The sequence below is a fragment of the Oncorhynchus tshawytscha genome, linkage group LG22, assembly GCF_018296145.1.
Source record: "Oncorhynchus tshawytscha isolate Ot180627B linkage group LG22, Otsh_v2.0, whole genome shotgun sequence".
Lineage (NCBI taxonomy): Eukaryota > Metazoa > Chordata > Actinopteri > Salmoniformes > Salmonidae > Oncorhynchus > Oncorhynchus tshawytscha.
Genome location: NC_056450.1, coordinates 27,948,747 through 27,976,611, shown reverse-complemented (window position 1 = coordinate 27,976,611; position 27,865 = coordinate 27,948,747). Strand labels below are relative to the sequence as shown.

The following is a 27,865-nucleotide window of genomic DNA, read 5'->3' as shown; positions in this document are numbered from 1 at the left end:
TATCGTTGTCTCTGATTGGGAACCATATTTAGGCAGCCATATTCTTTGAGTGTTTTGTGGGTGATTGTCCTTAGTGTCCTTGTTCCTGTCTATGTGTTAGGTTACACAAGTGTAGGCTGTTTCGGTTTTCGTTACGGTTATTGTTTTTGTAGTGTTTGTTATTGATTTGTGTTTTACGTTCGTTATTAAACATGGATCGCAATCTACACGCTGCAGTTTGGTCCGACTCTCCTTCACACCTAGAAAACCGTAACAACTTCACCATGCTCAGAGGGATATTCAATGTCTGTTTTTTTGTGTTTTTCTCCAATACGTGCGCTTCTTTGCGAGACATTGGAAAACCTCCCTGGTCTTTGTGGTTTAATCTGTTTTTGAAATTCACTGCTCGACTGAGGGAACTTACAGATGATTGTATGTGTTGGTTACAGAGATGAGGTAGTCATTCAAAAATCCTATTAAACGCTATTATTGCACACAGAGTGAGTCCATGCAAATTATTATGTGACTTGTTAAGCACATTATTTACTCCTGAAATTATTTAGGCCATAACAAAGGGGTTGAATAGTTATTGACTCAAGACATTTCAGCTTTTCATTTTTAATTCATTTGTAAACATTTCTAAAAACATAATTCCACTTTGTGGACATTGTGGGGTATTGTGTGTAAGTAGACCAGTGACACTAAATCTACATTTCATTTTAAATTCAGGCTGTAACACAACACAATGTGGAAAAAGCCAAGGTGTGTGGATACTTTCTGAAGGCACTGTATCATCTCTAATCTCTCAGGTTAAACCCCGTGTAGCTAGAACACTCTCTGGTCTATTGGCTGCTTTTAATCCTGCTGTGAGACACAAGACACACACATACACTTATCACACTTTCTGCAGCTTGTGTGAGGCATCCCCTCAGTGTCAAAACTGACGGTCTCAACGGGTTCCTTTCTCTTACCTCGCTCTCTCTATTTTCTGTTTTCTCTTCATCTCCTGCTCTCTCTCTGCTGCTCTCTCTCTGACCTTCTCCCCCCACACACACACAGACAACATAAACAGCTACAATAACGATTGTTCATGCTTCCTGTGCTGTCATGGGGCTGCAGAATGAGATGGGCTCCATTATCAGTCAGAGAGCATACCCCCACACACACTCTATCACTCCCTGCCTGTCTCTCTCTCTGAACAGCATCGCTGCCAGAACTCTCTGGCCTAATTCCTCTTTTATTGATATATATATATGTGTGTGTGTGTGTGTGTGTGTGTGTGTGTGTGTCAGTGAAAGAAACAGGGCACAAAGGCCAGAGATAGGGCTCTGTGTTGCTCTAAGCAGAACAAAGAGCAGCCTGTTCCATGTGAACTGTATGGGTCTGTTTAAGGCTACTGGGATTTCTTTGGATTTAATCTATAGGTTCAACAATGACCAACAGTATGTGTGCCTCAGTGCAACAACTATGGGTCCAGATTGACCAACCAAAAGACAGCTGAACTACTTAGCCTAACTGGGTTAGGATGGACATTTTAATTCAATTAACGGAACACTCTAAATAGTAGACACAATATTGCTGCCAAATCAATCAAATTGTATATCTTCATAAACACCTGGTGTAGACTAACAGTGAAATGCTCACTTATGGGCAGGCCCTTCCCAACAAGTAAAAAAATAAAATAATAATAACATCAGGAATAAATAAACAATGAGTCATGATAACTTGACTACATACACAGTGTACCAGTACCGAGTCGATGTGCAGCGGTACAAGGTAATTGAGGTAGATATGTACATATAGGTAGGGATAAAGTGACTAGGCAACAGGATACATAATAAACAGAAGCAGCAGCGTATGTTATGATTCAAAAGAGTTTGTGTTAAAAGTGTCAATGCAGATAGCCATTGAGTCCACATACAGTATCATGGTCATGGAGCCGGGGCTGTCACGGTTAACAGTCTGAGTAACGGTTGACGACAAGTCAAACTTACATAACCAGCAGTGATCTTATCATTGTTTCTTTTTTAAGTGAATTGATTTATTTGATTTGAACCAGGCTTACAGTGAGATGGCATGGCACGCCTGTCTGCCTGGTAAGCAAGGCTGAGCTGATTCCATCTCTCCATCTGGATTTAGTTGGCCATGCGGAGACAATGGTATCAGCAACAGGAAGACTGACATGGCCAATGAATGGACTGACCTGCAGTTAGGGCACAGGTCATGTGTGTGTGTGTGTGTTTCTGTTCCAGGGGCTTCCAGAAGGGCCAATGTCCTCGTGGTCATTGCTGGTTCACTTTTGACTGGGCCACAGTGATTCTGAGAAATGTGCTGACTCATCATGGCTGCACTGCCAACACCGGCTCTGACACCTGTTGTCTGTTTAATCACCAGTGTGTGTGTGTGTGTGGGTGGGGGGGTGTTGTATAGGCCTATGTGAATGATTTGTGCCGTAGTGGATGTATCATGTGTTGGCAGTGGCCTCTAGTTTACCAAGTCCCTTTCTGTGATTCCAGCAGCACCTGCTCTGAGGGTCAGGGTCAGACCAGGATAGAACAGAGCAGCACTGTCATGTCACTCAACAGTCCATCTGGCGAGTGATGCGCACATTTCATTTGATTTTGTAGTAGGGTAAATCCATTGGAATTCAATCACTTTTGACCGCACACTTTTTGATTTGTACAAAACCTTCAATACATATTGTCCCATTGTAGAAGTGCAAACACTTTCAAGAGGTAAAGACGCTCAAAGTTGACCCATTTTGCATACCCTACCATACTATGAGACGTCCATATCTTCATCACTGGAAAATATTAACGGTTGAGTTTAATATAATTTAAAAGCTTACGAACAGGTTTGTCAAACTGTTTTATAATTTCTTGAAAAAAAGTCATATTTTTATTTTATTCTGTAACGTCAATTATCAGAAAATTCGGAAACTCAAGATTTTTTCATATTCGCATATATGTGTAGCTTAGACTTTATTGTACATAATCTGAGGTTTTTGTGTTGAGAGACGGGGGGGTCCATTGCCACGGTGAAGACCAGATAAAAATTCCACCTCTTCCTCCAAAGCAAAAAATACACACTATGTTGCTGTTGTGAATGGCAGGGTTGCTGTGTGAATGTGTCAGTGTATCTGTTGTGAATGTGTCATTGTGGCTGTGTGAATGTGTCAGTGTATCTGTTGTGAATGTGTCAGTGTGGCTGTGTGAGTGTGTCAGTTTGGCTGTGTGAGTGTGTCAGTTTTGCTGTGTGAATATTGACAGTGTGGCTTTGTGAATGTGTTGGTGTGGCTGTGTGAATGTGTCAGTGTTGCTGTGTGAATGTGTCAGTGGTGCTGTGTGACTGTCAGTTTGGCTGTGTGAATGTGGCTGTGTGAATGTGTCAGTGTTGGTATGTGAATGTCAGTTTGGCTGTGTGAATATTGACAGTGTGGCTTTGTGAATGTGTTGGTGTGGCTGTGTGAATGTGGCTGTGTGAATGTGTCAGTGTTGGTATGTGAATGTCAGTGTGGCTGTGTGAATATTGACAGTGTGGCTTTGTGAATGTGTTGGTGTGGCTGTGTGAATGTGGCTGTGTGAATGTGTCAGTGGTGCTGTGTGACTGTCAGTTTGGCTGTGTGAATGTGGCTGTGTTGCTGTGTGAATGTGTCAGTGTTGGTATGTGAATGTCAGTTTGGCTGTGTGAATGTGGCTGTGTTGCTGTGTGAATGTATCAGTGTTGGTGTGTGAATGTCAGTTTGGCTGTGTGAATGTCAGTTTGGCTGTGTGAATGTCAGTCTGGCTGTGTGAATGTGGCTGTGTTGCTGTAGTGTGCGTCACTGTGCCATGTGCTGCTCTCTCCTCTCTCTGGGCCCATTGTGAAACTGAACAGCTGACTGTGCTAACTGGTTTTGACGTGGGCCCAGATTTTCAATGCTGCATTTGTGTAGATTGCATTCTCTCTCTCTCTCTCTGTGTCTCTCTCTGTCTCTCTGTCTCACTCTCTCTCTGTATCACTCTCTCTCTGTATCTCTGTATCTCTGTATCTCTGTATCTCTCTCTCTCTCTCTCTCTCTCTCTCTGTGTCTCTCTCTCTCTCTCTCTCTCTCTCTCTCTCTCTCTCTCTCTCTCTGTGTCTCTCTCTCTCTCTCTCTCTCTCTCTCTCTCTCTCTCTCTCTCTCTCTCTCTCTCTCTCTCTCTCTCTCTCTCTCTCTCTCTCTCTCTCTCTCTCTCTCTGTGTCTCTCTCTCTCTCTCTCTCTCTCTCTGTATGTTTGTGTGCCCTGCGTTGTGTATGTGTGATATAGTAGACTCTTATGACTGCGCAGCTGCTGGAATTTTTACTGAACAAAAATATAAACTCAACATGTAAAGTGTTGGTCCCATGTTTCATGAACTGAAATGAAAGATTACAGAAATGTTCCACATGCACAAAAAGCTTATTTCTCTCAATTTTTGACCACAAATTTGTTTATATCCCTGTTAGGTAGCATTTCTCCTTTTCCAAGATAATCCATCCACCTGACGGGGTGTGGCATATCAAGAAGCTGATTAAACAGAATGATCATTGCATAGGTGAACCTTGTGCTGGGGACAAATCAAATCAAATTTTATTTGTCACATACACATGGTTAGCAGATGTTAATGCGAGTGTAGCGAAATGCTTGTGCTTCTAGTTCCGACAATGCAGTAATAACCAACAAGTAATCTAACTAACAATTTCAAAACTACTGTCTTATACACAGTGTAAGGGGATAAAGAATATGTACATAAAGATATATGAATGAGTGATGGTACAGAGCAGCATAGGCAAGATACAGTAGATGGTATCGAGTACAGTATATACATATGAGATGAGTATGTAAACAAAGTGGCATAGTTAAAGTGGCTAGTGATACATGTATTACATAAGGATGCAGTAGATGATATAGAGTACAGTATATACGTATGCATATGAGATGAATAATGTAGGGTATGTAACATTATATTAGGTATCATTGTTTAAAGTGGCTAGTGATTATATTTTACATCATTTCCCATCAATTCCCATTATTAAAGTGGCTGGAGTTGAGTCAGTGTCAGTGTGTTGGCAGCAGCCACTCAATGTTAGTGGTGGCTGTTTAACAGTCTGATGGCCTTGAGATAGAAGCTGTTTTTCAGTCTCTCGGTCCCAGCTTTGATGCACCTGTACTGACCTCGCCTTCTGGATGATAGCGGGGTGAACAGGCAGTGGCTCGGGTGGTTGTTGTCCTTGATGATCTTTATGGCCTTCCTGTAACATCGGGTGGTGTAGGTGTCCTGGAGGGCAGGTAGTTTGCCCCCGGTGATGCGTTGTGCAGACCTCACTAACCTCTGGAGAGCCTTACGGTTGTGGGCGGAGCAGTTGCCGTACCAGGCGGTGATGCAGCCCGCCAGGATGCTCTCCATTGTGCATCTGTAGAAGTTTGTGAGTGCTTTTGGTGACAAGCCGAATTTCTTCAGCCTCCTGAGGTTGAAGAGGCGCTGCTGCGCCTTCTTCACGATGCTGTCTGTGCGAGTGGACCAATTCAGTTTGTCTGTGATGTGTATGCCGAGGAACTTAAAACTTGCTACCCTCTCCACTACTGTTCCATCGATGTGGATAGGGGGGTGTTCCCTCTGCTGTTTGCTGAAGTCCACAATCATCTCCTTAGTTTTGTTGACGTTGAGTGTGAGGTTATTTTCCTGACACCACACTCCGAGGGCCCTCACCTCCTCCCTGTAGGCCGTCTCGTCGTTGTTGGTAATCAAGCCTACCACTGTTGTGTCGTCCGCAAACTTGATGATTGAGTTGGAGGCGTGCGTGGCCACGCAGTCGTGGGTGAACAGGGAGTACAGAAGAGGGCTCAGAACGCACCCTTGTGGGGCCCCAGTGTTGAGGATCAGCGGGGTGGAGATGTTGTTGCCTACCCTCACCACCTGGGGGTGGCCCGTCAGGAAGTCCAGTACCCAGTTGCACAGGGCGGGGTCGAGACCCAGGGTCTCGAGCTTGATGACGAGCTTGGAGGGTACTATGGTGTTGAATGCCGAGCTGTAGTCGATGAACAGCATTCTCACATAGGTATTCCTCTTGTCCAGATGGGTTAGGGCAGTGTGGTTGAGATTGCATCGTCTGTGGACCTATTTGGGCGGTAAGCAAATTGGAGTGGGTCTAGGGTGTCAGGTAGGGTGGAGGTGATATGGTCCTTGACTAGTCTCTCAAAGTACTTCATGATGACGGAAGTGAGTGCTACGGGGCGGTAGTCGTTTAGCTCAGTTACCTTAGCTTTCTTGGGAACAGGAACAATGGTGGCCATCTTGAAGCATGTGGGAACAGCAGACTGGTATAGGGATTGATTGAATATGTCCGTAAACACACCGGCCAGCTGGTCTGCGCATGCTCTAAGGGCGCGGCTGGGGATGCCGTCTGGGCCTGCAGCCTTGCGAGGGTTAACACGTTTAAATGACTTACTCACCTCGGCTGCAGTGAAGGAGAGTCCGCATGTTTTCGTTGCAGGCCGTGTCAATGGCACTGTATTGTCCTCAAAGCGGGCAAAAAAGTTATTTAGTCTGCCTGGGAGCAAGACATCCTGGTCCGTGACTGGGCTGGTTTTCTTCTTGTAGTCCGTGATTGACTGTAGACCCTGCCACATACCTCTTGTGTCTGAGCCGTTGAATTGAGATTCTACTTTGTCTCTGTACTGGCGCTTAGCTTGTTTGATAGCCTTGCGGAGGGAATAGCTGCACTGTTTGTATTCGGTCATGTTTCCAGTCACCTTGCCCTGATTAAAAGCAGTGGTTCACGCTTTCAGTTTCACGCGAATGCTGCCATCAATCCACGGTTTCTGGTTAGGGAATGTTTTAATCGTTGCTATGGGAACGACATCTTCAATGCACGTTCTAATGAACTCGCACACCGAATCAGCGTATTCGTCAATGTTGTTATCTGACGCAATACGAAACATCTCCCAGTCCACGTGATGGAAGCAGTCTTGGAGTGTGGAGTTAGCTTGGTCAGACCAGCGTTGAACAGACCTCAGCGTGGGAGCTTCTTTTTTTAGTTTCTGTCTGTAGGCAGGGATCAACAAAATGGAGTCGTGGTCAGCTTTTCCGAAAGGAGGGCGGGGCAGGGCCTTATATGCGTCGCGGAAGTTAGAGTAACAATGATCCAAGGTTTTTCCACCCCTGGTTGCGCAATCGATATGCTGATAAAATTTAGGGAGTCTTGTTTTCAGATTAGCATTGTTAAAATCCCCAGCTACAATGAATGCAGCCTCCGGATAAATGGATTCCAGTTTGCAAAGAGTCAAATAAAGTTCATTCAGAGCCATAGATGTGTCTGCTTGGGGGGGGGGATATATACGGCTGTGATTATAATCGAAGAGAATTCTCTTGGTAGATAATGTGGTCAACATTTGATTGTGAGGAATTCTAAATCAGGTGAACAGAAGGATTTGAGTTCCTGTATGTTTCTTTCATCACACCATGTCTCGTTAGCCATAAGGCATACGCCCCCGCCCCTCTTCTTACCAGAAAGATGTTTGTTTCTGTCGGCGCGATGCGCGGAGAAACCCGCTGGCTGCCCCGCCTCGGATAGTGTCTCTCCAGTGAGCCATGTTTCCGTGAAGCAAAGAACGTTACAGTCTCTGATGTCCCTCTGGAATGCTACCCTTGCTCGGATTTCATCAACCTTGTTGTCAAGAGACTGGACATTGGCGAGAAGAATGCTAGGGAGTGGTGCACGATGTGCCCGTCTCCGGAGTCTGACAAGAAGACCGCCTCGTTTCCCTCTTTTATGGAGTCGTTTTTTTGGGTCGCCGCATAGGATCCATTCCGTTGTCCTGGTTGAAAGGCAGAACACAGGATCCGCTTCGTGAAAATCATATTCTTGGTCGTACTGATGGTGAGTTGACGCTGATCTTATATTCAGTAGTTCTTCTCGACTGTATGTAATGAAACCTAAGATGACCTGGGGTACTAATGTAAGAAATAAAACGTAAAAAAACAAAAAACTGCTTGGTTTCCTAGGAACTCGAAGCGAGGCGTCCATCTCTGTCGGCGCCGGAAGTTACAATAAAAGGTGACTCTAAAATGTGCAGTTTTGTCACACAACACAATACCATAGATTGACTGCAGGAATGTCCACCAGAGCTGTTGCCAGAAAATGAAATTTTCATTTCTCTACCATTAAGTCGCCTCCAACATCGTTTTAGAGAATTTGGCAGTACGTCCAACTGGCCTCAACTTCAGACCACGCCAGCCCAGGACCTCCACATCCAGTTTCTTCATCTGCTGGATCGTCTGAGGGGGTGCCGAGGAGTATTTATATCTATAAAAAGCCCTTGGCTGGGCTCGGCTCCCCCTTGGCTGGGCTCGGCTCCCCCTTGGCTGGGCGTGGCTCCACAATGGCTCTGCCCTTGCTTGTGAAATCCATAGATTAGGGCCAAATGTATTTATTTCAATTGACTGATTTCCTTATATGAACTGTAACTCAGTAAAATCATTGAAATTGTTGCATGTTGCATTTATATTTTTGTTCAGTATAGTTTGCATGTTTAACAGTCACTCCCCAGAGCTCAGAATGTTCCTGACTTTGCCTTGTTTACCAACCCTCAGTGCCAATAGTCACTGTGTTTGACAAGCTGCCTTCTCTTCACACCAGGGATGTGTGTCTAAGGCCATTACTGTCTCTCCTCAACCTCATAGGAATTCATGTGGGTCGGGTTTGTTTGGGTTGTTGCAGGTTAGGCAAATTTGTATAATGAGCCTGTGTTACTGTGGGTTGTGGATTTTTTTGAGGAAGTCATTCTCTCCAGACACCACTGTCACAGTAAGCAGAAGGATCTGTTTAGTGACGCCAAATAACCTCCTAGAGAATCCACCAGCAGTACACATGGCACGCAGCACACAGCACACCCACACACACAATACTTGGGTGTTATATTTGATTGTATATAGATTAAGTAGATGTTTATTAGTCTCTCTCTCTCTCTCTCACAATCTCTCTCTCTCTACAGGTGATCTTGGACACTGAGTCAGGCTAGGCAGCTTTGGGCTGATGTTAGGTGGGTCTTTTCACTTATTTCTCTCTTTTGTTTCTTTCTCCTATCCCCTTCCCCTAACTAACCCATAGCCTGTTTGTGTTTGTGTGTGTCTGTGGTGTTAATAGAAGTTGCCCCCTATATCTTGCCCAGGGTCAAGTCAACGGGCAACTTCAAGCAGTGTCTGTTCTAAAACATCTTCCTGTGTACTTCCTTTTGTCCGTCCCTTATTTCCACCCACCTCATAACCCATTTCCTCTCTTTCTGTGGTAGACTACAAGACGAGCATGATCTTTGAGCTGATTGGCAGATGCATGCAACCTTATGGACTCCCATTGCTTGCCGCTGAACTTTGACCTCTCCTGTCCCACCCCATCCTGTCCTGTCTGACAGAGACAGAGAGTGAACCCTAAAACACACCCTACTTTAAATTTAACTAGGCAAGTCAATTAAGAACAAATTCTTATTTACAATGATGGCCTACCAGGGAATAGTGGGTAAACTCCCTTCAAGGGCAGAATGACAGATTTTTACCTTGTCAGCTCAGGGATTCGATCCAGCAACCTTTCAGTTACTGGCCCAATGCTCTAACCACTAGGCTACCTGCTGCCCCAAATCTACCCTATTCAACCCTACTCTATCCTATCCTACCCTACTTTACCCTACTATACTATACACAACTCTACCCAACTCTAACCTAATCTACCCTACTATACTCTGCCCTACTATACTATACTCCACCCTACCCTACTATACACTACTCTACCCTACCCCACCCTACTCTACTCTACCCTACTATACTCTAATCCACCCTACTCTACTCTACCCTACTCTACTCTACCATACTCTACTCCCACCCTACCCTGCTCTACCATACTCCACCCTACTCCACTCCACTCTACCCTACTATACCATACTCTACCCTACTATACTCTACCCTATACTCCACCCTACCCTACTCTACTCTACCCTACCCTACCCTACCCTACTCTACTATACTATACCCTACTATACTATACCCTACTCTACCATACTATACTCTACTGCACTCTACTCAACCCTACCCTACTCTACTATACTCTCTCTACCCTACTATACTCTACTCTACTCCACTCTACCCTACTATACTCTACCCCACTCTACTCTACCCTACTATACTCTACTCTACCCTGCTCTACTCTACCTACTCTATCCTACCCTACTATACTCTACCCTACTCTACTATACTCTACACTACTCTACCCTACTATACTATACTCTACACTACTCTACCCTACTATACTATACTCTACCCTACTCTACTCTACCTGACTCTACTCAATCTAGTTAGAAAGCTTAGCAAGACAAGAAGTTCATTACTGTACTCTCCTGTTCCAGTCCCACCTGTCTGACAAAGAGAGCGTAAACTATAACAACTCTCTATTCTACTCATAAGTTACCAATCCCCCTATCCTATCTCCCAACCACTCTAGTCCAGACCACCCCCAATACAGACTCCCCTATCCCAGCCCTATTCCCCTGTCTTTGAGAGTGCTGCATCATCGTATGCAGTGAGGGGGTAGTGAGAGGCACCCAGGGGAGTCAGGGCATAGAGGAGGGGTGAAGAACTCAGGCCTCTGGAACTGTTCCTCTCACTCAGACCACCACGCCCTCTCCAAAATTACACGGGAATGCCTGGAAGAGCATTGGCGTCCTGGGCCAGGGTGTGAAGCAGCTGTTCCAGCAGCAATGCAGACGCATTGTCCTGACTTTGACCCCCCTCTTGTTCTCCTTGCTCCCCCAGCTGGTCAGGGTGCCGGCCCTGTGGGCACCATGAGGCGAGGGACCAGCCTGCAGAGCCGGCGCAGTAAGGGGACAGGGGGGAACGGGACAGGGGCCGGAGTAGGAGACCGGGACCCCTCTCTGAGAGGCAGCCCCCAGGCCCCCCAGCGCCGGCCTACCTACGATGCACAGCAGCATTCCGTCCGCCCGCGCTCCTCCTCCACCACTGACAACACCACACCAAGTAGCCCTTCCCTTGGTTACCACCCTGGATACGTGACGCCAGGCGACGTGGTGCTATCGTCAGGATACCAGTCCACGGAGGAGACAGAGAGGGTGAGTGATGTCAGCTGTCAATCATATGAGGGTCTTCTTTGGTCAGGGTTTATGGTCATGTTTTGTCTGGTAATGGATATGATACAGTCCTGTCGTACTCAGCTGGTCTGCATCATCCAACAGGCCTGCTCTTAAATATTGAGGAGACCTTAAGCTCTGTGTTTGGAGTATGACAAATTTTGTAGGTGTAATAATGTCCAGTAATGCTCCTGAGCAGAGGCAGTGTTAATCCAGGCTCAGGTCAGAGGTACATACACAAACACACACACACACACGCAAATACTTGGGCCTACTCAGATCAGTCAGAAACAGGTATTCCTGGGTCCCGGCTACCCGAAGACTGTATTGGCACCCTTGATGGCCGAAGAGCTCTATTTTCAAGTCCTCCAACAAATGTAAATGCCTGGAGTTTGCTAAAGGGTATTGCCACTTGGATTGGAACCGTTGCTATGGTCAGATGACATGAAAATAGAGCTCTATGGCCATGCACACCAGTGGTGGGATTTGCGTCAGAAGAAATATGTAAATGCAGAAAGAACCCCATACCTACTGTAAAATAGGTTAGTGGATCTTTGATTTAATGGGCCTATTTTGATCGATTTGTCCTGGGGTCCTTAACGTCAACTGAATCATGAACTTTACCAAGTACCCGGTACTTTCAGCCAAAAACCTGGTTGCCTCTGCCAGGAGGCTGAAACTTGACTGCAAGTGGATCTTCCAGCAAGACAATAACCCCAAGCACACATTAAAATCCACAAAGAAATGGTTAATTGGCCACAAAATTAACATTTTGCAATGGCCATCTCAGTCTCCGGACTTGAACCCCATTGAAAACCTGTGGTTTAAATTGAAGAGGGCAGTCCATAAGAGCAGACGGAGGATATCAAGGACCTGGAAAGATTCTGTATGGAGGAATGGTCTAAGATCCTCCTAATGTGTTCTCCAATCTCATAAAACATGACAGAAAAAGGTTCAGTGCCATGATCCTCGCAAGCTGAGCTATTGAAAGGTATTGAAAATAGGGGTGCCAATAGTTTTGACCCATATCTTTTTGAGAAGATAAATGATTACTTGTTAAAGAAAATCTGTTCTCTGACTAATTTGTATAAGTATAAAACAATATAATTTCCCCCCCCAAAAAATCATCCAATCTATCTCAGTATTTGTATTATTCATTGTATGCCGTCTTTTTTGCTCATCTTCATCAAGAGTGCAGATCATTTCGGATATGACTCTACATCTGGATCGACCCATCTGCTTGATATACGTTATCCTAGCAAGAAAGCCAAACACCCCTCTCAGGATGTTTGAGAATGGTATGTTCAAGTGTAATTGTTGTCATGTAGTCAACAGAAGCTGTCTCTTAGATCGGATCAATTTTCTGCACAGGGCTGCTCAGATTCTGTCATTTTTAACATGATATGAGACGTGTGATGATGAATTATCCCCCGGAGGAAGAACTAGTGCTGAATGTTCTAGAAACTCTGTCCATCACCATAATGTATCAAGGAGAGCTCCTGGTGTTGTAGGAGCACTGAGAATGAACGAGAATGTCTGTCATTCTGTGGGAAAAGGAAATGCTTGGCATGCTAGGGCAAGATGTGTGTGTGTTGTCCTCCTTTTCAGTATGTCTGTATGTTCTCAGAGAGGGGATGCTAGTCCATCTGTGGTAAGAGATGCATTGAGATGTGGTGGATATCTGTACCAGACACTGCTATCACCACACACACACACACACACACACACACACACACACACACACACACACACACACAAAGGACAGAGCTCTGTAACAAAGGAAGGCTGACAAAGAGGAAGTGCATACATTATTCTCTAGCTTATCTAGCATGCTATGTTCTTTTTATACCCTCTGGTAAAGTAGTCTCTCTTATTTTTTATTTAACCTTTATTTAACTAGGCAAGTCAGTTAATAACAAATTATTATTTACAATTTCCTGGCCTACACCGGCCAAACCCGGACAATGCTGGGCCAATTGTGCACCGCCCTATGGGACTCCCAATCACGGCCGGTTGTGATACAGCCTTGATTCAAACCTGGATGTCTGTAGTGACGCCTCTAGCACTGAGATGCAGTGCCTTAGACCACTGCGCCAGGTGAAAACTGTGCCCATTTGTGTTCACGTAACTTTATCCAACAGATGCCTTTGGTTGGGGCACCATGCCAGATTATTTTGTCATTCAACAACACTACTTATTGTTGCCAAGACAAGACAGACACTTTGACTAAAATAGATACAGACTGGCACCGGTAGGAGAATATTGATTTTCAGCCTTGCTCTTCTCTTGGTCAGATGACAGTGGTTTAGTATGAAGATATGCAGAAACTGCTTCTCCAATAGAAATCTCTGGTCACGCTTGTAGGCGATGTCATGGCAATAGTTGGCTAGCTAAACTCATGCAGAGAAACACGTCACCAGGTCCAACGGTCGTCTTGCACCTAACTGCACATGCGCAGACCATCAAATCAAAGGAACTCCTTCGATATAAAGCAGTTTTTTACGATTGCTTACACACTAAAAATGAACTTTTCCCAACAATTAGCAAAACCTTACACTCAAGGAGCAAAACACAAGGCTAGATTTGCACAACTGTACGCACATTGTCAGCTTCACACTATTTGCAAAACATTACACACAGTGATTTGTAAAACACTAAACACACTTGTATACATCAGACACAGAAGTATATCATGATGTCACTTCCTTGCAATTCCAAAGCACTGACTGTCAAATTACCACACCTATGAGCCAATCTGTTAAACACAGCCATCAGGTGCACAAACACATGACTGCTAAATTGTAGACACACCAGTCAGGTTTAAGCACTATACAAATGCAGCAGGTAGGTTCACCTGCCTTCAACCAAAATGGAAGGAGTCAGAAGAAGAGTGAGGGTGAGAGGAGGAGTACGGAGAAGGAGGTAGAGGTAGAGGAAGAGGCCGAGCCAGAGGTCGAGGAAGACCTGAAGCAGGAGGAGAACGTGTACAAAGAAGAAGAGGACCAAACTTATCAAATGACACTCGTGCAACACTAGTGGACCATGTTGTGAACCACGGATTGACGCTGAGGGAGGATGGACTGAGAGTTCAGCCAAATCTTAGCATAAGGACTTTTCGACAGGAAAACAGGTAAAGTGTTTTAGGTTAGTCATCAGCCGCTTACTGTATGCACCATATCAGCACTTGTGATATCCCTTCCTGTGACATTGTACAGTAAGTTACATGTATTATTCTCTACATAGGATTGAGGGTCGGGAACGACAAGGAAGAAGGGGGACCATATTCACGCAAGAACAAGAGAGAGATAATAAACATGGTTTTGGCCAATAATGCTATCAGGCTCAGAGAACTACAAGACAACATTATCGGTGACCATGCCATTTTCAATAATGTCCATCAGGTCTCTCAGTCAACACTGGCACGCATCCTGAAAAGGCATCAGGTTCAAATGAAACAACTTTATCGAGTGCCTTTTGAGCGGAGTTCAGAGAGGGTCAAACGGCTGTGGCATGAGTATGTGGAGGTTTGTATTGTTCACTTTAGCACTATGATGTTGCATACTGCACACATGACATTTTTACATTGACTGTATACTAGACCTATCCTGAACTACATAATCTGGTCTTTCACTGTGTTTCAGGGAGTTTTGCAGATGGATGCTGAGGAAATCCTGCATGAATTCATATATATTGATGAGGCAGGGTTCAACCTCACAAAAGCAAGAAGGAGAGACAGAAATATCATTGGCCACAGAGCTATAATCAATGTCCCAGGGCAACGTGGGGGTAACATCACCCTTTGCGCTGCCATTTCACAGCATGGGGTTGTCCTCCGTCATGCCAAAATGAGCCCTTACAACACACCTCACATTCTCGCATTTTTGGACCGACTGCACCACATCGTCACAGCAGGTAATGAAATGCACCAGATGCAATACACGGTCATCTGGGACCATGTCATTCCACCGCTCTGCTTTGGTCCAGAACTGGTTTCAACACCATCCATAGTTGACAGTACTATACCTTCCACCATACTCTCCGTTTCTAAACCCTGTCGAAGAGTTGTTCTCTGCATGGCGGTGGAAGGTTTACGATCTCCAGCCCCGGGCTCAGGTACCCCTCATTCAGGCCATGGAGGACGCTTGTGACCAAGTCGACGCCGCAGCAGTGCAAGGATGGATTCGACATTCAAGTCGGCTCTTCCCGCGTTGTCTTGCTTTTGACGATATTGCTTGTGATGTTGATGAAATTCTCTGGCCAGATCCAGCTAGGCGAAGAGATAATGTATAGTATGTTTACTGTAGTATTTTCTGTACAATATTTCTTTCTTTTTTTCAGATTATTTTTTGTTTGTTAGTTACTGTAATTGTAACCTGTACTGGATACAGTAGTTTACGTTTGTCTGTTTGCTGAGCTAACAGTGTTATGCACACCACTGTAGTAGCATGAAAACTGGGACATGTTTTGTTGTGGTTCTCCACGTTGACATGTTGACTGATTTGGGTATATGGAGAGAAATACATGACGTTTTCCTCAGTCTGCAGCATTGGTCTTGTGTAGTGTTTGTATAGTTGCACTTTCTGTGTACTTCATTTACAGCACTCTAATCACTGACAATTAGACTTGCTAAAAGTGTTTTAGGTTAGCAACAGCAGTGTGTAACTGGTTCAAAAAGCTTGAAGTCATATGAAATGTGTGTGTTTCATATGCTAACAAAATATTATTTTTATGAAGTCGTGTATAGGTTTGACAAAAGTGTTCCATTTTGCAAATGATCTGTTGTGCTACTTTGGTGTAGGGTTGTGCTAATTGTGTGTCGTGTTTTGACAGACCGGGCCCTGTTTTCAAAATTGTGCTTAAACAATTGAAAAGAAATGAAGACAATTGGCTCGAATCTAGGTTGTGCCTTTAGATTTGGAGAAATCTAACAACTAAGGAATACTCATTCACTTTTCTCATTGAATTCTTAAACAGCAAACCCCGGTCTGGTCTGCCGAGTCTGCTTCACAAACGTTCCCGGAAGTCTCGCAATGTTGGGCTTCTGGGTTAGGAACTCTGTGGTATAGCGATACTAGTATGTGAGTGGCTGCTGTTTGTCCCGACTTCCACCAGATGGCGGTGTCATATCAGCTAATGGCTGTCGTCTGATGTACGGTGTTTGTGTGGTGTGACTGGTCAGGGCTAGGTCATCCTGAGTTCCTGTCTGGAGGTTCTGAGCTGAAGCCCGCTGTTTTCACTGTCGTGTCAATTCATCTCTGTGTTGAATAAGCTGCTATGTATGGTCCTTTTAATAGAGACAATAACATTTTAATCTCAAAGACCATTACCGTGCAGACTAGCAATTATCTTGTGCGTTAGTGATACTGTATTGCCCTCTGTAATAGAGAGGCCACTATTGAGTAATAAATCACTATTTCTGGCTAATATGCAGCCAACCTGTGTGTTACAGTAGAGCAGGCTGGTTAGATTCCTAGACGCTGTGTGTCATTACTGCTGAAATAGAGAGATCATTAGTCTCTCTCTTCACTGCTCAATATGCACGTGTTAGTCTTCTGGTAACTCTCACACACACACACACAGAGCTGTGTCTCAACCAATGAAGCAATGTCATTCAGGTCATCTGAGCGGTTGTCGTGGCAACCCTCAGGCTCACTGTGTCTGTACACCCTACTGCAGTTTCCATGGAAATGGCGAGGATGACCTTGGCAGAGTGTGCCCCCCCTGTGGTGGGAATAGGTCAGAGGTTATACCCCCCTGTTGGGTGGTGGCCCAGACAGGTTGGTCCTGTTGAGCATATTTGAATAAGCCTGAGCAGTGAAGTGTGTGTGTGTGTGTGTGTTTGTGTGTGTGTGCTTGAGATTTCACACTGCACACAATGGATCTGATAGAACCACACCCTACCAATACTACTTCTTTCATTCTCTCTATGACCCACCATCTTTCTTCTGCCTTAACTCCCCTCTTCTCTTTCATTTTCTGTCTCATATTCCAAACCTCTCTTTCTCACTCTCTCCCTCCCTCTTTCTTTCCCCCTCCCACTTTCATAGTCCTAGGAGATGGGTGGTACAGACAGACAGTCAGCCAGCACCTCCCCCTCCCCTTGTCCTGCAACCTTGCCTTGTCCTACAATAAATGTGACGGAGCTGAAGACAGAGTGTGTGTCTGTGTGTGTGTTTGCTCATCAGACTTTGTATGTGTGTGTTTTTTCTTAAGACTCTGCGTGTGTGCAAAAATAGAGTTTTATTCCTATTTCTGTCTGCTCTGTAAATCCCACTTTGTGTGTGTGTGCATGTAACTCTATGTGCTGTCAGCCATGAGGTGTGTGTGTGTGTGTGTGTGTGTGTGTGTGTGTGTGTGTGTGTGTGTGTGTAGAGAGGGAGAGCTTGAGAGATGGAAACCATGCTGAGTGTGAGTAGAGGGCAGCACAGCTGAGCACTCTTTATCTCTGTCTATTCTCCCTGCCTCCCCTTCTCTCCCTCCTCACCTCCCTCTCGCTTTCTTTTCTCTCTTCACTTGTGTTTGCGCACTAGATGAACCAACATGGATTAGAGCAGTTTGGAACAGAGAGAATTGTGTTTTTTTGTGTGTATTCACGTACATATACTGTATCTTTGTGCGTGTAATAGATTGCAGCCTGTGGGTCTGTGTGTGTGTGTGTGTGTGTGTATGTGTGTGAGTGTACTGGCTCTGGATGTGTGTGTTACTCTTGGGAAGAACTCAGTGTGTGTGGAGTGGAGTGGACAGAGTGGATCGTCAGTCTCTCCGTCAGTCAGGATGGTGCAGAGGTTCAGTTTACGCAGACAATACTCCAAGGTAAGACTGCTAACAGACTCCCACTCAGCTGTATAGTGACCCACTGAGCTAAACATAATACAGTACATTGACTTCATATTAGTCTGATCTTTGGGGACCTGTGACATACTTCTTGTACCGGCTATCTGTGAGGTTATGGAAAAGTTGTCTCGCTCTGAGTCAATACTGTATTTCATGTGTCATGTAAAATCAAGAATTTTTCTCTATGATTCTTGATATCAAGTGTTAGGATATTTCAAGTGCATACTTTAAAAAGGTATGTACATCTGGTGTTGCTGAATGTCTCTTTTTTCCATTCTAGTTCCATCTGTCTCAGTTAATCTGTCAAATATTTTCTGACTCCTATCACTGTGTTGATGCTCCCTCCTTTTCTGTCTCTGTCTCTCTCTCGCTCTCTCTCTCTCTCTCTCTCTGTCTCTGTCTCTGTCTCTGTCTCTCCATCTCTGATCCTTGGTATTTGTGGTGTTGTGTCAGGTGTCTATGATCCTGCTACTGTATTTTTGTCTGGCAGGCGACCACCTCTGTCTACACCTGTTCTAGGCTATCCACTTACACCACCGTACACTACAGTACACTACTGTACACTACCGCACACTACATTACAGTACATTACCATACACTACAGTATATTACCTTACACTACACTACCGTACATTACCATACATTATCGTACACTACAGTACTCTACACTACACTTCCTTACAGTACATTACCGTACAGTACATTACACTACCGTACACTACAGCACATTGCCATACAGTACACTACAGTACACTACCGTACACTACACTACCATACACTACCGTACACTACACTACAGTACACTACAGTACACTACAGTACCGTACACTACAGTACATTACCGTACACTACCGTACACTACAGTACATTACCGTACAGTACAGTACACTGCCGTGCACTACCGTACACTACCGTGCACTACCGTACAGTACACTACCGTACACTACCGTACAGTACAGTACACTACCATACAGTACACTACCGTGCACTACAGTACAGTACACTACCGTACACTACTGTACAGTACACTACCGTACACTACCGTACACTACCGTACAGTACACTACCGTACACTACCGTACGGTACACTACCGTACACTACCGTACAGTACACTACAGTACACTACCGGTCAGTACACTACCGTACACTACCGTACAGTACACTACCGTACAGTACAGTACACTACCGTACAGTACAGTACACTACCGTACAGTACACTACCGTACAGTACACTACCGTACAGTACACTGCCATACACTACAGAACAGTACACTACCGTACACTACCGTACACTACCGTACAGTACAGTACACTACCGTACAGTACACTGCCATACACTACAGAACAGTACACTACCGTACACTACCGTACACTACCGTACAGTACACTACCGTACAGTACACTACCGTACACTACCATACAGTACACTACCGTACAGTACACTACCATACACTACAGTACAGTACACTACCGTACACTACACTACCGTACCGTACACTACCGTACACTACACTACCGTACACTACCGTGCACTACAGTACACTACCGTACAGTACACTACACTACCGTACACTACCGTACACTACACTACCGTACAGTACACTACCGTGCACTACAGTACACTACCGTGCACTACAGTACACTACCGTGCACTACAGTACACTACACTACCGTGCACTACAGTACAGTCGTAAACACTTTGTACAAGACTACATAGAGTAGAGTTTTGCTTTCTACGGAATATGACTGTATGTCAGTGGAGGAAGAGCGGTTATGTAGAGTGTTTTTGGTGTGTTTAGCACAACTTCATTAGGTAAAGAAGAATGGAACACGATTGTACTCTAGTGAAGTATGACTTATGGACTGATATCACTATAAAGTGACATGTTGACTCCAATGCTTCCCACAGTTGTGTCAAGTTGGCTGAATGTCCTGGGTGGTGGTCCATTCTTGATACACAAGGGAAACTTTTGAGCTTGAAAAACCCAGCAGCATTGCAGTTCTTGACACACTCAAACCGGTGCACCTGGCACCTACTACCATAACCTGTTCAAAGGCTCTTAAATCTTTTGTCTTTCCATTCACCCTCTTAATGGCACACGTACAAAAATCATGTCTCAATTGTCTCAAGGCTTAAAAATCATTATTTGGTGACATCAATAAGGGATCATAGCTTTCACCTGGGTGATTCTCATGAAACCAGTTTTAAACATGTCTGTAGCAAATTGAGTTAAACAACTGTGATGCATATGTCAACTATCATTCTGAGGACTAAGGAAACACGTCTTATTTCAAATTCATTTGACATTTTTGCCAGAATTTTGTACATTTTCACCCAAAAGTCTCATTACCGAAATGCGTCCGGATTAAATTATCACCTCATTTTATAAAATTGTACTTTAGAAAAACCTAAGTTATTTGAATAAATAATGTGTTGTTGTAGTTTGTCCAAATATTATAAAAATGGTATACCAGTTGAATTTTACATTAAACTATAATATTTATTATGTACAAACACACAGTGTCTGTGAACATGCGTCTCATTACCGTAACACTTTTTCAAGTTCCTGTAAAAACTCCAATCAGTTTTTACATAAAGTTTTATTCACACCCATGATGCATCACCTAGAGGACTAGTAGATGTTCATTTTTTGCTTATATGCCTTCAGAATGAGGTTCTTATTCTCAAACGCCACCTTTACCCCACTTGGCCTTCTCATTTCCGTAACGTCTAAAAAGCTCAAATTGGGAAAAAGTCAGATTTTAATTTTATTTGAATTTTATAGTTTCATTTGAAATATTTTTACTTTCAGTGTTATGTTTAACTCAGGCCTTTTCATTGCAATGTTAAAAACAATATTAGATTGATTTGTTTATACATTTTTTGGGACTGTTAAGGTAATGAGAATTTTATGGAAATGGTTGTAAAATGCTAGAATTCTGATTAAAAAAACAATAATTATGAAGTAGAGATCCTAATCTCAGTGATATAAGAGGACATTTCATGAAAAATGAGACTTGAAAATGTTTGGGTCAAATGGCAGTTTCGTGAGAATGACCCACCTGAATTCACCTGGTCCGTCTATGTCATGGAAAGAGCAGGTGTTCCCTAATGTTTTGTACACTCAGTATATTATTAATGCACATTTAGTGTTTAGTCCGCTGCCCTCCACGTGTCCTGCATGTTGTTTATCTTATCCTCTGTCTTAAAGTGCTGTAATGCAGGACAACGCTTACTGATTAAGTGAAGTTAAAGGTATGACTGTTGTACAATATGTGTGTACTGGGTAGGTAGTGTGTTGCTGGTGTGTTGTATAGTGTGTACTGGCTAGGTAGTGTGTTGCTGGTGTGTTGTGTACTGGGTAGGTAGTGTGTTGCTGGTGTGTCATATAGTGTGTACTGGGTAGGTAGTGTGTTGCTGGTGTGTTGTATAGTGTGTACTGTGTTGTATAGTGTGTAGGTAGTGTGTTGCTGGTGTGTTGTATAGTGTGTACTTGGTAGGTAGTGTGTTGCTGGTGTGTTGTATAGTGTGTACTTGGTAGGTAGTGTGTTGCTGGTGTGTTGTATAGTGTGTACTTGGTAGGTAGTGTGTTGCTGGTGTGTTGTATAGTGTGTACTGGCTAGGTAGTGTGTTGCTGGTGTGTTGTATAGTGTGTACTGGGTAGGTAGTGTGTTGCTGGTGTGTTGTATAGTGTGTACTGGGTAGGTAGTGTGTTGCTGGTGTGTCGTATAGTGTGTACTGGCTAGGTAGTGTGTTGCTGGTGTGTCGTATAGTGTGTACTGGGTAGGTAGTGTGTTGCTGGTGTGTTGTATAGTGTGTACTGGCTAGGTAGTGTGTTGCTGGTGTGTTACAGACTGTGATCTTGGCTGCTCTAGTGTGTTGAGTGCTAGTATTAGCTGTGTTAATAGCCATCTGTAATGTGGCTGGTGCCTGTGAGAGTCATTACAAGGTGTCCACTACTGATTAACTGATTGATGATTCTCTATATCCTGGCATTCTCTAGCTGTGTGTGCAGGCACACACACACATGCACACGTTAATAATGCCAGACCCAGGCTGTGATCCCACTCTCTGAGGGTGTCTGAGAGAGAGTTGGGAAATGCAAAAAACACATTTCCAATTCACACATGCGTGACATGTACATGTGTGAAATAGGACAAATATAAGCCCCCACACACACACATTGTCTAGCAGAATGGCCTGCAGGCGCCTGAGGATTCCAGTTTGATGGAGTGGAGGGGTCTGGTCTTCTCTCTCACTTGAGCTGCTTGGGGAGAGAGGGATGGGTAGGGGTAGTGAGATGGAGGGAAGGGGAGGAGGGAAAGAGGGATGGGTAGGGGTAGTGAGATAGAGGGAAGGTGAGGAGGGAAAGAGTGATGGGTAGGGGTAGTGAGATGGAGGGAAAGAGGGATGGGGAGGGGTAGTGAGATGGAGGGAAGGGGAGGAGGGAAAGAGGGATGGGTAGGGGTAGTGAGATAGAGGGAAGGTGAGGAGGGAAAGAGTGATGGGTAGGGGTAGTGAGATGGAGGGAAAGAGGGATGGGGAGGGGTAGTGAGATGAAGGGGAGGGGGATGGGGAGGGGTAGTGAGATGGAGGGAAGGTGAGGAGGGAAAGAGGGATGGGTAGGGGTAGTGAGATGGAGGGAAGGGGAGGAGGGAAAGAGGGATGGGGAGGGGTAGTGAGATGAAGGGGAGGGGGATGGGGAGGGGTAGTGAGATGGAGGGAAGGTGAGGAGGGAAAGAGGGATGGGTAGGGGTAGTGAGATGGAGGGAAGGTAAGGAGGGAAGGTGAGGAGGGAAAGAGGGATGGGAGGGGTAGTGAGATGGAGGGAAGGTGAGGAGGGAAAGAGGGATGGGTAGGGGTAGTGAGATGGAGGGAAGGTGAGGAGAGAAAGAGTGATGGGGAGGGGTAGTGAGATGGAGGGAAGGTGAGGAGGGAAAGAGGGATGGGTAGGGGTAGTGAGATGGAGGGAAAGAGGGATGTGGAGGGGTAGTGAGATGGAGGGAAGGTGAGGAGGGAAAGAGGGATGGGTAGGGGTAGTGAGATGGAGGGAAGGTAAGGAGGGAAGGTGAGGAGGGAAAGAGGGATGGGAGGGGTAGTGAGATGGAGGGAAAGAGGGAAAGAGGGATGGGTAGAAGTAGTGAGATGGAGGGAAGGTGAGGAGGGAAAGAGGGATGGGTAGAGGTAGTGAGATGGAGGGAAGGTGAGGAGAGAAAGAGTGATGGGGAGGGGTAGTGAGATGGAGGGAAGGTGAGGAGGGAAAGAGGGATGGGGAGAGGTAGTGAGATGGAGGGAAGGGGAGGAGGGAAAGAGGGATGGGTAGGGGTAGTAAGATGGAGGGAAGGTGAGGAGGGAAAGAGGGATGGGGAGGGCTAGTGAGATGGAGGGAGAGAGGGATGGGTATGGGTAGTGAGATGGAGGGAAGGTGAGGAGGGAGGGAGAGAGAGATGGAGGGAAGGTGAGGAGGGAAAGAGGGATGGGTAGGGGTAGTGAGATGGACAGAAGGTGAGGAGGGAAAGAGGGATGGGGAGGGGTAGTGAGATGGAGGGAAGGTGAGGAGGGAGAGAGGGATGGGGAGGGGTAGGGAGATGGGGGAAGGTGAGGAGGGAAAGAGGGATGGGGAGGGGTAGTGAGATGGAGGGAAGGTAAGGGCGGAAATAGAGTGGTAGGGGTAGTGAGATGGGGGAAGGGGAGGAGGGAAAGAGGGTTGGGTAGAGGTAGTGAGATGGAGGGATGGGGAGGGGTAGTGAGATGGAGGGAAGGTGAGGAGAGAAAGAGGGATGGGTAGGGGTAGTGAGATGGAGGGAAGGTGAGGAGGGAAAGAGGGATGGGGAGGGGTAGTGAGATGGAGGGAAGGTGAGGAGGGAGAGAGGGATGGGGAGGGGTAATGAGATGGAAGGAAGGTGAGGAGAGAAAGAGGGATGGGTAGTGGTAGTGAGATGGAGGGAAGGTGAGGAGAGAAAGAGGGATGGGTAGGGGTAGTGAGATGGAGGGAAAGTGAGGAGAGAAAGAGTGATGGGAAGGGGTAGTGAGATGGAGGGAAGGTGAGGAGGGAGAGAGGGATGGGGAGGGGTAGTGAGATGGAGGGAAGGTGAGGGAAAGAGGGGTGGGTAGTGGTAGTGAGATGGAGGGAAGGTGAGGAGGGAAAGAGGGATGGGTAGAGGTAGTGAGATGGAGGGAAAGAGGGTTGGGGAGGGGTAGTGAGATGGAGGGAATTTGAGGAGGGAAAGAGGGATGGGAGGGGTAGTGAGATGGAGGGAAGGTGAGGAGGGAAAGAGGGATGGGAGGGGTAGTGAGATGGAGGGAAGGGGAGGAGGGAAAGAGGGATGGGGAGGGTTAGTGAGATGGAGGGAAGGTGAGGAGGGAAAGAGGGATGGGAGGGGTAGTGAGATGTAGGGAAGGGGAGGAGGGAGAAGGTGTGTTAGGGAAGAGCGTTTTTTCAGGTTTGTAAGGAAAAATGGGTCGCTTTGGGAGGGGTCTATGTATTATTGAGTGGAGATGAAAAGGCAGTCATACCTCGAGGGTAGATCCTCCCTCGTGTGTGTGTGTGTGTGTGTGTGTGTGTGTGTGTGTGTGTGTGTGTGTGTGTGTGTGTGTGTGTGTGTGTGTGTGTGTGTGTGCGCATGAGTCTGGGTGGGGGGTAAAGCCTCCTCAGGCCGTTTCTGCAGACGTCTGCTCATCTCGCCCCTCAGAGAGAGCAGGATTATGGGAAATATTATTGGAGGGGTTAGGAACCCAACCCTCCGTCCTCTCCCACCCCTTTAGACCACCTGTCCACCTGCTACTCTATCCTCAACCACTGGGTTATTCTACTCTGTTATTTATCATTAACCACAGTTTAGAAAGTAGTCATACGGTATTTTTAAAAATCACAACAGCTGTAATGGAAACAAGACGTTTCGGTAAATTTTAATAAATGCCAACAGATCGTTTGTATGTTGGTAATGTTGTGTCTGTAAAGATAATTACACGACAAATGCTGGTGGAAAGTCTTTTATGCTCAAGTATTGATATAATAACCATCATATCGAAGTGAACTTGGAGTCACGCGATGATATGGTGTGTGGTCCTCCCATTACGATTTGGGAAACCATGCAGTTTATTAAACTACAGATTAAATCAATTATGATGAACTTCACAGGGTGGTGAAAGTGCACGGTGATGAGCTTGATGCTCCTTTCCAATAAACATATACTAATTCTGGTGACATGATGGTCGATGTTTGACTGCCGTTTCACAAATAAGAATATTCTCGCTCTTATGTCAATAATAATCTCATGTAGACTAGCCTTCCCGCACCGTATTTGATAGCTGTTGGCTAGAGCGTATGTGCCAAGACCAGAGAAGCACATTTGCTATTTAATGCATGTTTTTGTGACAAAACAATTAGTAGAGTTGAAAATACGATGGAAACATTGAAATGTAGACTTTTATTCGGTACATGAAAACAGAAGCCAAACAGTACATTTTGTGTGCACTACAGTATGTCATCACGCTCTGATTTGTATCCACAACCAGTCAGTTTGGTGGAAACAACACTGGTGGGAAAATATGCAGATTTTCTTTATGCAGATTTTAGAATATTTGCATGAAAATCTGCTGCCAATTGGATGAAACCTTAGCTATTGTGTCTGTGAGAACATACACTAGAATAGGCATGCATAAATGTATGCAGTATTATTTAAAATAGCAGCTTTAGTACCATTCAATCATGTCCAGGAGTAATAAACACCTCGTATCTAGGAGTAATAAACACCTCATATCTAGGAGTAATAAACACCTCATATCTAGGAGTAATAAACACCTCATATCTAGGAGTAATAAGGTCCAGCTATAATCTACTTCAGCTCATCCCAACTGCACACACACATAGCCACTACCCTCTTTCTAAAAGCTTGTAGATGCTTGTTACATAAACAACAGTTTGTTCTCCCTGCTTACCTACATTATAATTCAAAAGAGAGAACCTGATGTCCATAACTACAGACCTCCTGGTCCAGTGCTTCGTATTGTTTAGGATGGATGTTTGGAACTGGTCATGGAGAGCCACAGTGTGCACAGGCTTCTGTTCTAGTCGAGTTCTAACACACCTGATTCAGCTAAGCACCACGCACACTCCACACCCAGTCCTGCTGCTCTGGAGGACCAGGAGTGAACAACAGTGCCCTTCAGTGCTACTGGCATTGTTTACCTTATCTAGCTAGTGTTTATGAAAGGCAAACACACACACGCACGCACACACTCATTAAACATCAGTTCCGATTGAGTTTCAGCAGAGACAGACATGAGAACAAGTGTGTGGTTTGCAGAACATATGACCTGTGCAAAGGAAATGATGTAATCCAGTGTTGTGTTGTTTCAGTAAAACTGCAGTGTGTGTATTATTGTTTTTGCAGATCTTGATAAATAAAGGCTAGATAAAGGTTAAATATATTTTTTTAAATAAGTATGTCTGTTCATGCATTTCTGATGGGATCACTGTCAGTGCCCCACACTGCATTATTTGTAATAAGCAATGGTTAGTTGACGTTACACCTTCCTCTCCAAGCCACAGTGTTTACAGTTAAAGGGATATGAGTTCTGTAGTGTAGGGCTGATCATACAGTAGGCCATGTGGTTTTGTGGTTTGTTGGTTTTGCTGAGCCAAGATTCTTCTCATCAGAGAAAGTAAGCTACATGTTGTCCTTATCTGGGTTCTAGCCTGCTCTGCTGCCTCCCTCTTTTCCTCTCCTTCCCTTGTCCTCTCTTCTCTCCCCTCTTCTGCCCTCTTCTCCTTCCCTTGTCCTCTCTTCTCTCCCCTCTTCTGCCCTCTTCTCCTTCCCTTGTCCTCTCTTCTCTCCCATCTTCTACACTTTTCTCCTTCCCTTGTCCTCTCTTCTCTCCCCTCTTCTGCCCTCTTCTCCTTCCCTTGTCCTCTCTTTTCTCCCCTCTTCTGCCCTCTTCTCCTTCCCTTGTCCTCTCTTCTCTCCCCTCTTCTGCCCTCTTCTCCTTCCCTTGTCCTCTCTTTTCTCCCCTCTTCTGCCTTCTTCTCCTTCCCTTGTCCTCTCTTCTCTCCCCTCTTCTGCCCTCTTCTCCTTCCCTTGTCCTCTCTTCTCTCCCCTCTTCTGCCCTCTTCTCCTTCCCTTGTCCTCTCTTCTCTCCCCTCTTCTGCCCTCTTCTCCTTCCCTTGTCCTCTCTCTCTCTCTGTACAACTATTCTGCTGAAAGTGTAAATATTTCCAGCCTGCTTTTAGCCTGTGGGCTGCTGATCTACTGAGTTGGCAGTGCGTGCCTGCGTGCGTGTGTTCTGCCTGATCTTAGACTGACCATTGTGTGTGTGAGAGTGTGCGTTAGATTTTGATCAGGGGTATGCAGTCTCTATGTTGGTTTTATGATAGCTCTTTGTTCCCTTTGTGAGTGGTTATTGATTTTTTAATTTAAACCACTGGTACTGATGTTGGATTACGAATGGTAACCTGTTCTACTCTCTTTGGTCCTCCTGTGTGTGTGTGTGTGTGTGTGTGTGTGTGTGTGTGTGTGTGTGTGTGTGTGTGTGTGTGTGTGTGTGTCAATGGAACAATAACAATGGCATAGAGGACATGTGCAGCGTGGTTGGTCTGTCAGACACTGTCTGTCATTTTATGGCAGGCAGCAATGTAGTGCGCTGCCAACCCACAGCTCTCTGCGTCCTCCTCCAACAGGACGGGTAGCCTATTCTCATCAGAGAGATCTTTGAAATCTTTCAAATTTGGGGAAATTACACTCTCTAATTTTATATTTTTTACATTTTTGTCAGGAAATGCAGCTCCGTCTCAGGTTCTGCTGTTGTGCAGTGGTTATACAGCCTTTCCACTATAGGGAGCCAGATTTTCCTGTGTCTACCCTTCTCAATGGCAAGGCTGTTCTCAGTGAGCCTGTACGGTTTTTCTAAGGTTTT

The 27,865-nt window shown here is 45.2% G+C and overlaps 1 protein-coding gene across 4 annotated transcripts in view; it reads left to right on the top strand.

Moving 5' to 3' along the window:
- The window catches only part of LOC112222241 (transmembrane and coiled-coil domains protein 1), a 124,437-nt gene that overhangs the window by 21,976 nt on the left and 74,596 nt on the right, over positions 1-27,865 (top strand). For 3 of the 4 annotated variants that reach the window (XM_024384962.2, XM_024384961.2, XM_024384963.2), the window contains exons 2-3: positions 8,976-9,023; positions 10,783-11,096. In XM_024384962.2, the coding sequence (XP_024240730.1) occupies positions 9,017-9,023; positions 10,783-11,096 (321 nt within the window). In that variant the 5' untranslated portion in view covers positions 8,976-9,016. Of the gene's footprint in view, positions 1-8,975; positions 9,024-10,782; positions 11,097-17,491; positions 17,928-27,865 lie in introns of those variants that run through there. The other variant, XM_024384964.2, reaches the window with a different exon arrangement.